Source organism: Phascolarctos cinereus, unplaced genomic scaffold (genome assembly GCF_003287225.1).
Source record: "Phascolarctos cinereus isolate Bilbo 61053 unplaced genomic scaffold, phaCin_HiC Scaffold_7;HRSCAF=346, whole genome shotgun sequence".
In the NCBI taxonomy this organism is placed as follows: Eukaryota; Metazoa; Chordata; class Mammalia; order Diprotodontia; family Phascolarctidae; genus Phascolarctos; species Phascolarctos cinereus.
This window is the reverse complement of record NW_027556180.1, coordinates 48,214,912-48,224,356: the sequence shown is the minus strand read 5'-3', so window position 1 is coordinate 48,224,356 and position 9,445 is coordinate 48,214,912. Positions and strand designations below refer to the sequence as shown.

The 9,445-nt window shown below is 46.5% G+C and overlaps 1 protein-coding gene across 1 annotated transcript; it reads right to left on the bottom strand.

The window, feature by feature from the left end:
- Positions 1-1,875: 1,875 nt before the first annotated feature.
- Positions 1,876-8,660, bottom strand: LOC110204799 (syncytin-1-like). Its single transcript, XM_020980934.2, has 2 exons — positions 8,424-8,660; positions 1,876-4,166 (listed from the first exon to the last, which is right to left on the bottom strand). Exons 1-2 carry the CDS (start codon positions 8,442-8,444, stop codon positions 2,355-2,357), a joined length of 1,833 nt encoding a protein of 610 aa, XP_020836593.1. The 5' UTR covers positions 8,445-8,660; the 3' UTR covers positions 1,876-2,354.
- Between the last annotated feature and the right edge of the window lie 785 nt (positions 8,661-9,445).

Here is a 9,445-nt window from a genome sequence, read left to right as displayed (position 1 = left end):
CACAGACAGACAGACAGACAGATAGATAGATAGATAGATAGATAGATAGATAGATAGATAGATAGATAGATATAGAAATGTAGCATGGTGAATTCTCAAGCCTTTATCTCTCATTGATGGAAGCATAGTTTTGGTTCCATCAGTAAGATCCAGCCACCTTCATATTAGGCATTTCTTTTAGTAAAAACCATCAGTGTGTCTGTTCTGTAGACATCCGAGCCTATGCAGAACTGCTTCACTTCATTTATCTAGTGTGACTAAAATTTTCAGGAAATTATGGGCAAGTCACTTAACCTTGCCTCAGTTTCCTCATCTATTAAAAGAACTGGAGAAGGAAATGGCAAATTTGCCAAGAGAACACCAAATGAAACTGGAAAAGAATTTTTACAACTGGTGTCTCTGATAAGGGTCTCATCAAAATATGTAGAGAACTAAGTCAAATTTATAAGAACACAAGCCATTCTCCAATTGATAAATGGTCAAAGGACATCCAACAGGCAGTTCTCAGACGAAGAAATTAAAGCCATCTATAGTCATATGAAAAAATGCTCGAAATCACTATTGATTAGAGAAATGCAAATCAAAATGACTCTGAGGAAGCACATCACACCCATCAGATTGACCAACATGACAAAACAGGAAAATGATAAATATTGGAGAAGATGTGGGAAAATTGGAATGCTAACGCATTGTTGGTGGAGTTGTGAAATGATCCAACCATTTTGAAGAGCAATTTGAAACTATGCTCAAAGGGCTATAAAAATGTGCATACCCTTTGACTCAGCAATAGCACTTCTAGAGCTGTATCCCAAAGAGATGCTCATCAATTAGGGAATGGCTGAACAAGTTGTGGTATATTAATGTAATGGAATACTATTGTGCTGTAAGAAATGATGAGCAAGTGGACTTCAAAAAAAACTGGAAAGACTTCAATGGACTGATGCTGAGTGAAATGAGCAGAACCAGGAGAATGTTGTACTCAGTAACAGTCACAGTGTGCGAAGACCAGCTTTGACGGACTTATCTCTTCTCAGCAATGCAAGGATCTAAGACATTTCCATCTCATGATGGAAAATGCTATCCACATTCAGAGAAAGAGTCTGAATGCATACTGAAGCATATTATTTGCTCTTTTTTTCTGTTTTTTTTTCTTTCTTTCTTGTGGTTCCTCCTTTTGGTTTTAATTCTTCTTGACAACATGACTAATGTGAAAATATATTTAATAGGAATGTATACTTATAGCCTATATCAGATTGTGCACTGTCTTGGGGAGAGAGGCGGGAAGGGAGGGGGAGAAAATTTAAAGTTCAAAAGCTTTTGGAAGTGAATGTGGAAACCTAAAAATAATTAATTAAAAAAAAAAAAGAGACAACACCAAATGGGGGTCACAAAAGTCAGATATGACTGAAGAATGAGAAAGGGACCCTAGGAGATAGAGGTTTCCAAATCTCAATCTAAACTCAAGAATCTCAAGTATGACAAGACAAAGCATTCACTTGAATCAAAAGGAAGACACTGGCAAGTTTTCTGAAAGCCCCTCCCAAAGCCTGAACAAACACCAAGAGATAACAATGGCAAATTGTTTCCCTTACTAATTGTGACCAAATGTATGCTTTGCTATCAAAAGATTCTCAGGAGGAGACTGCTCTCATCTTTTTACTGAAGATGAACACAGGTCCTAGAAAAATATACCATGGGGAGGGACCCACCCAGAAGTTAAAATAGAGGTCCATAATGAATTTGTACAAGTCCTGTGTTTCTATTCCACTTAACATATTTACATCTGCCCCGACCTGCAGGGCCAGTATACGTGGGGGGTCGAGGAGGACCCTGGCTGAAGGGAATGGGTGAAAAGGAGGAGTGAGACCAAAAGGATGGTAGGCAAGGTCTAATTTTATTTTTGAGCGTTACAAGCTTATATAGGGCAAAAGCGGGGAGGGGCAAAGGGGGAAAATGGGCCTCCGGGACTTTCCAGGGGCGGTGTGGCGACATCTTGCGGTTAGCCCTGACAGGAACACGTTATGGTACGGTTTGTCCCGGAACAAGCTGCTTGGGGTGTGGTAATCTCACGGGGTTAGGGGCCCACTACCAGGTGCTGGCCTCCAGCATGTCCCCCATTTTGTGTTTAAAATAGCAGGTGAGAGGCCTGTCTTAGGCTATGAGGTCGGCCTCCATGTTCAAAGCGCATTAGTGGCAGTGGTCCCTGTCTTAGGCTAAGCGAGGGGACCCCACGATGTAACCCATCATGGCCTCACTCTATTCCCGTCATGGGGAAACAACTGCAGCCGCGCTGATCTTTTTTTGAAACATGGGACCTCAATATTCCCGTCATGGGCTCTCTCACAGCTGCCAGATCACTTTTTATCCTTAATATTTCTCCACCACCGCGAGCAGCGAGATTCCGGATGCACGAGCTTCGAGAACTGGAGACCCTCTTCCATGGTATCAGTAGGATCTTCTGACGAAGCAAGTTGGTGGTAATGGATATTGACGGTGTTTTTAAGAGAAGCCTCAATCTGCGTCTTAATGAAAGAGGTTAGTCTGGTAAAGGCCCAAGGTCCAAAAGAAAAAAGTAGGAGGAGACCAATTAAAGGTCCAAGAAGAGGGAGGAGGTATGGGAGGACTCCATTCAAGCCACTCCAGAGGGGATTTTCAAAAAGTTTTCTGCGTCTTTCAATCAGATCCTCTTGCAGTTTTTTGATTTTATCCCGCACTATCCCAGATTTATTTGCATAGAAGCAACATTTTTCTTGTAGGGCTAAGCAAATTCCCCCTTGTTCTGCCGTGAGTAAATCTAGGCCCCTCCTATTCTGAAGAACGACTCCCGCCAGGGAGTCAATTTGGTCTTGAAGGTCATTTATCGTCCCCGAGAGGGTTTGCACATCATTAAGAAATTGATGGGATAGTTTTGTATATGAATCAACAGCAACTCCTATGCCGGCAGAGCCGGTAGCGAGTGCCCCTGTAATCCCAAGGCCAACAAGGAGGGGGATAAATGCAACAGCCCTCTTGGGTCTTCCAGTAATATAATCAAAACTGGGCAGTGGGACAGGCTCATCTCCCGGAATGATGTCGATATCAGGGAGGATTGAAATTTGTGTGCAGAGTCCTGTCCAATTCTGGGGGAGAGCAGAGTAGGCCATATTTCCCCCACAGGCGAAAAGTTGTCCCGGCAGGGGACAGAGAGGTTCCTGTGAGGTATAGTTTTTGACTTCAGAGCAATTAGCAAAGGTAGCAAAACCAACATCAATATCAGCAGTGGAATTCTGAAATGGGGCTTGGATACAAGGAGAGGGGCGGAGACCAACAGGTTGTACCTTAAAAGGTGGACTAAGTGTGCAATTTGTGGATGTGGAGCCATTTTTGGACATCAAAGCTATGGGCATAGGTGTGCCAAGGGCCATACACAGCCAGCAATCGGCAGCCAAATCAGGGTTAGAGTAATTAAGGGCCTTAAGTGTTGCTTCAAGGATTTCTGAAGTTTGGACATCTAGGTCCGTTCCCCGGGGTTTGGGCAGTGCAAGTGGATGGTAATGGATGGGGGGATACATACTCTTAATTATTTCATTTATTCGTTCCCTAACCTCATGTTCCCTAATTTGGTCTGTAGGGCCACCCCCATCAGAGATATGGACAGGTGCATGAAGGGGCCAACAGACATTTTTTCCAATATTTTCTTTACGACAGGAAGCCTGAGCATACTTATTGGTACTTCCACGTAGGCCTTGGCTAGTTATATGCGCCCAGTCCCCTCCTGTGGAGCCACCATATTCTCTTTCCTGTATTGTAGTAAGATAGACTGTTCCTGAGCTGCCACTGCACTGCTGGGTAGAACTATAGCATGTGGAGTGCAAGGCCTCAAGGTAGTTGCAATCACTGGGGCAAGGCCCGGGCTGGCCACCATTCGGAGGGATAACTCGGGGCTTCCTTACGCATTCCCACTTGGGTTTGGAGACGCCCGTGATAGAATGACGGTAGGCGAGGTAGGCTGTCTTTTCCCCGCAGTCCACTTCTTGCGTGTAGGTGGCGGGACGGACAGTGAACGTGCCCCCGCCGCAGTCACAAGGGCTTCCAAAGAGGGCACGGCTGAGCGCTACTGGGTCAGGAGATTGAAAACCACCGTGGCTCCCACGGAACAGGAGGAAAATTACGAGGATCGTCATTTTCTGTAAAACAGAGAAAGAAAACAGAGGTGTCTCAGGGGGGTGTGGTTCCCTGGACGGCATTATGAGTTTCTGGCTTGTCCATCAACCTAATCAGCCTTTCAGGCAACCATCTAGCATTTTGGCACTTTGAGTCATAAATACAAGCATGGCCTTTGCCCCAGATTAACACAGGATCAGGGCCCTGCCATTTGCCAAGCAGGGGATCTTTCCATTTTGCCTGAGCGTAGGTTTGGGCCGTAGTGGAATGCCAAAGGCGGTCTGCGGCACTCTTTGCCGCAGTGTCCAGAGTGAGAAAATTTAAAACAAAAAGAGCGTGATTGAGCAATGTTTTGGCATTGCCAGCTCTGGGATAAAGAACTTCCCTCCCTGATTGTAATTTCAGGATCATGTTTTTCAGTGTCTGATGGGCCCTTTCCACAATTCCTTGCCCTTGAGGATTATAGGGTATACCAGTAACATGCTTAATATGCAACTGTGTACAAAAAGATCTGAAAGAAGAACTGGTATAACCAGGGCCATTATCTGTCTTAAGAATTTTGGGCTGCGGGAGGACCGCCAAGGCACTAAGGAGGTGATTAATGACATGTTTGGTGGCCTCTCCAGGTTGCAGGGTGGCAAAAATGAAGCCACTGAAGGTATCAATGGACACATGAACATATTTAAGCCGACCAAAAGGGGGATAGTGAGTGACATCCATTTGCCAAAGTTCCCCGGGGATAAGACCTCGGGGATTGATGCCATTATGAGGTTCAGGAAGGAGGGTCAGGCAACCAGGGCACTGTTTCACAATCTGTCTGGCTTGTTCCCGGGTTATAGGGAACTTGAGACGAAGCGTATGGGCATTCAGGTGATGCAGCTTGTGGGCTTGTGTGGCAGCCTCAACAGGGGAGGCAGACAGAGCAAGCAGAATGCGACGAGTTACTTGATCAACCTGATCATTCCCTTCAGAAAGAGGACCGGGGAGGTCGGAATGGGCACGAATATGACCAATGAAAAAGGGGTGATCGCGGGAGAGAATTAGAAGCTGAAGAGTGGCAAAAAGAGGAGACGCATTAGTGGAGGGACGGATATACGGGACGGTTTCCAATAGAGGGACTGACTGTGCAATATAGGAACTATCAGTATAAACATTGAGGGGGCCCGAGACAGATTCAAAAACCTTAATGACCGCTGCGAGCTCTACCAGCTGCGCGGAGGTGAAAGGGGTGTCAAAAGAGGTGACCTGTCCATCAACACTAAAGGCTGCCTTCCCTGTGGCGGAGCCATCAGTGAACGCCAAATGGGCGCTCTCTATGGGCTCCGCTTTGGTGATCCTTGGGAAGACCACGGGTGTTTTCTGAAAGAACTGAATGAGCTTATCTGAGGGATAATGATTGTCTATAGCTCCCATATAGGAAATGCAATTAACTGCCCAATCATCATCATTCTGAAGCAGCCATTGAATCTGCGAAGCAGTGTAGGGGCAAACAATATGATCTGGTTCTCGACCAAAAAGTCGAAGGGCTGCCTCTCGGCCGAGGCGCAGGAGCCCTGCCGTTAAATGCGGGTAGGAAGAAAGGATCTTTGTAGGTGTGGCTGGCATATGAATCCAGAATAACGGATGTCCCTGCCATAACAATCCAGTGGGAGAAAAAGTGGTGGAAAAAATTAAGAACCAAAGAGGTTTTTGAGGAGCGTAATAGCCAATATGTTGTTCATGAATGGCTTGCTCAATTAAGGCAAGGGCCTTACGGGCCTCCGGCGTGAGAGAGCGGGGTGAATTTGGATCGGAGTCTCCTTTAAGAATATCAAACAAGGGTCGCAGTTCCCCTGTAGTGATCTTAAGATATGGCCGAAGCCAATTCAATTCTCCCAGTAATTTTTGGAAATCATTAAGGGAGCAAAGGTGACTCACTCGTAGGCGAACCTTCTGGGAGAGAATGCGATTCGTCAAGAGTTCAAATCCCAAGAACAGCTGGGGGGGCAGGTTTGCACTTTATCAGGGGAAATATTAAGGCCCCGATATTCCAACGCCTTAATGAGCTCCTGTGATACCTGAGTCAATTCCTCATTATTTGGTCCTGCAAGGAGGATATCGTCCATATAATGGATAATATAAAGCTTGGGATACTGCAAGCGGAAAGGATCAATTGTTTGGGCAACATATTTTTGGCACAGCGTAGGGCTATTAGCCATGCCTTGTGGCAAAACTTTCCACTGAAAGCGCGGAGAAGGGCCCACACAATTGGTAATAGGAACACTAAAAGCGAAGCGCTGACAATCGGAAGGGTGGAGGGGAATGGAAAAGAAGCAATCCTTAAGATCAATTGTAATCTTAGAAAAATCTTGCGGTATGGCTACAGGGGAGGGGAGCCCAGGTTGAAGGGCCCCCATAGGAATCATAGTTTTATTGACGGCCCGTAAATCATGTAAGAGTCGCCATTTACCTGATCTTTTTTGGATAACAAAAATGGGCGTGTTCCACGGGGATGTAGATGGTTCTATGTGACCTGCAGCTAGTTGCTCCTGCACTAAAGCAAGCGCTGCCTCCAGTTTTTTCTTGGGTAAGGGCCACTGGTCTACCCAGACGGGTAGGTCATTTCTCCACGAGATCCTATCTGCCTGGAGTGCAGGAGGACCCGTGGCCCTCACGAAAAATGGTTCTGATTATCTGGGCTCTCACAACCAAGGCCTGCTCGTCCTTTTCTCCCTTCAGAACAATGGGGGACAGTTGCCCTTGACCTTTCTTGCCTAATCCTTGCCCTGGGAGAAATCCCTGGGAGAACATTTGACGGGTCACAACGGTATTTGGGCTGCACATAATTACCCCCATCTGTGAAAGAATGTCCCTTCCCCATAAGTTGACAGGTAAGCCGGGGATCACAAAAAGCCGAACAGTCCCTTTATTTCCTTCTTTGTCTTGCCAAGGCAGCCATTGAGAGCTCTGTAGGGTATTGTGGATTGACCTATGCCCTGCAAGTGTGTCATGGATGGTTGAAGGGGCCACGAAGATGGCCAACTGTCTTTTGAGATAACAGTCGAGTCAGCTCCTGAATCTAATATTCCTTCAAAAAGCCTGCCTTGAATAAAAAGCGTAAGCATGGGGCGGTCTTGGGAAATGGCCTGGACCCAATAGATGTCTGAGGAACCAGGCTTGGAGTGGCCTCTAACAGTGGCGAGAGCAGGGTATGGAGTCTGTAGGGGGAGCGGGAGAGCCTGCGCAAGGCGTTGTCCCTGACGGACAGTGAGGGGCCCTTTCAGGGTTGAGGCAAGTATCTGAATTTCCCCCGTGTAATCACTATCCACAATGGAGGGGTGAATCATGAGGCCATTAATAGTAGCGGAGGCGCGACCAAGGATGAAAAAATAGAAGTCAGGGGGCGGGGGGCCAAAGATGCCTGTAGGAATAATATGGACGCCACCCTCGGGAGTCAATACTGAGGTGGAGGCTAAGACTTCTCGGAGCTCCTTAACTTGAGTGGAGAGTTGACTTCTGGCGGATGTGAGGGCTGAGGAAGTGGGAATGGGGGGCAAAAGCGCAGGAGCGCAAGTCTGGGATATGTAGGGAGGGGGTAGGTACTGGGGAGTTATGGGCCAGTCCGGGTTATTATATCGGGCGGCTTCTTCCTCCAGTTCCGCCTCGTCCCCGGGATCTAGAGTATCAGGGTCAGGATCTCCTAAAGGAGGAGTTTTGTGTTTTGCAATTATAGGCAGTGTTAAAGGTTCAGTAGCCGGGACCGTTTCCACAGGGAGGGGAGGATAAAGAGGCTTTGGAGGTTCCGGCGGAATGGTAATGACCACGGAGGGGGGTCTAGGGGGACTTTTTCCCACTGATTCTAATGACTTTGTAGAGGCGGTTCGTGATAAAGGGCGCTGTAGCGATTTAACAGAAGCTGCCCGCGACAAGGGGCGTAAACAAAACTCTGCCACCGAAAGGAGTTGGCGCTTGCCTGGGTCCCCAGGGGCAGATTCCACTATGTCTCTGATGATACCCCAGTAAGAAAAAGCCGAGGGAGGGACCGCCTCTGGCCCTTCAGTTTGCAACTTTCTATTGAGGTCTCTCCCGACCTTCTGCCACTTTCCCGGATGAATATCTGGGCCGGTAACCATAAACCAAGGGCAGACCTCATCTACAAAAAGAAAGAATTTCAAAAGGTCCTTTTTCTTAACTTTAACTCCTCTCTCCTTAAGGGCATGCTTAAGGTCTTGGATAAAGACCTGCTCCTTAGAAAGGTTGGAACCCATGATTAGAATGAGGCGGACGAAAACTCAACTTACCAAAACGCAGGGGCTCTTCATGAGCGATGAGAAGGAGGGGGTCGCGACGAATCGTTTCTCAATGCTGGTCCGCCTGGCAGAAGTCCGAACCTCGAGCCCCACGTTGGGCGCCACTTGCCCCGACCTGCAGGGCCAGTATACGTGGGGGGTCGAGGAGGACCCTGGCTGAAGGGAATGGGTGAAAAGGAGGAGTGAGACCAAAAGGATGGTAGGCAAGGTCTAATTTTATTTTTGAGCGTTACAAGCTTATATAGGGCAAAAGCGGGGAGGGGCAAAGGGGGAAAATGGGCCTCCGGGACTTTCCAGGGGCGGTGTGGCGACATCTTGCGGTTAGCCCTGACAGGAACACGTTATGGTACGGTTTGTCCCGGAACAAGCTGCTTGGGGTGTGGTAATCTCACGGGGTTAGGGGCCCACTACCAGGTGCTGGCCTCCAGCATACATCTGCCCTTAATATGGTCTTGGCAAATGTCTGCTCGAAAAGAAACATTCTTTTCAAAAAAGAAAATAGTATACTTCAAAACTGAGACAAAAGGTCCTCTTGATTATGACATTTTTCTTCTTTTTTGCCTCCTGACATTTAAGAGCACAAGATTTAAGGGATTTATATGACCTTGTATCATGATTTTCCAAAGAAAATAAAAGTTCCAGAATTTACTTAAATTCTTGACAAGGATCTCATCTATTGTTATAATTCCACTTATAGCACTGAAACTCAAGAAAATATGTAAAATAATAGAGAAACTTTTCTACTAAAAGATAAGAGAGCAATGCATTAACACCTAACTGCTAAGAATATATATTTTAAATTTCAAGTCACTAAGTGAGTGAGAGAGCCTATAGTAAAATCACAACAACCAAAACAAATATTTCTTGATCTTTTCTCTTTCATTTTATGAAATTTATTTAGGGCTTCTGATTAAGCCACAACTTCAGGAAGCTAAAATAGTGTCATTTAGTGGAAGGATTTCACTGTATCTGGGTTCAAATCCCATCTCTGCCTCTAGAAGCCCCCAATCTTC

Excerpts from the sequence above, each read along its gene's own strand:
- LOC110204799 (XM_020980934.2), bottom strand. The coding sequence starts at position 8,444 with ATGAAGAGCCCCTGCGTTTTG. Across the intron at positions 4,167-8,423 it reads TGAAGAGCCCCTGCGTTTTG|AAAATGACGATCCTCGTAAT; the intron begins GTAAGTTGAGTT and ends TCTGTTTTACAG.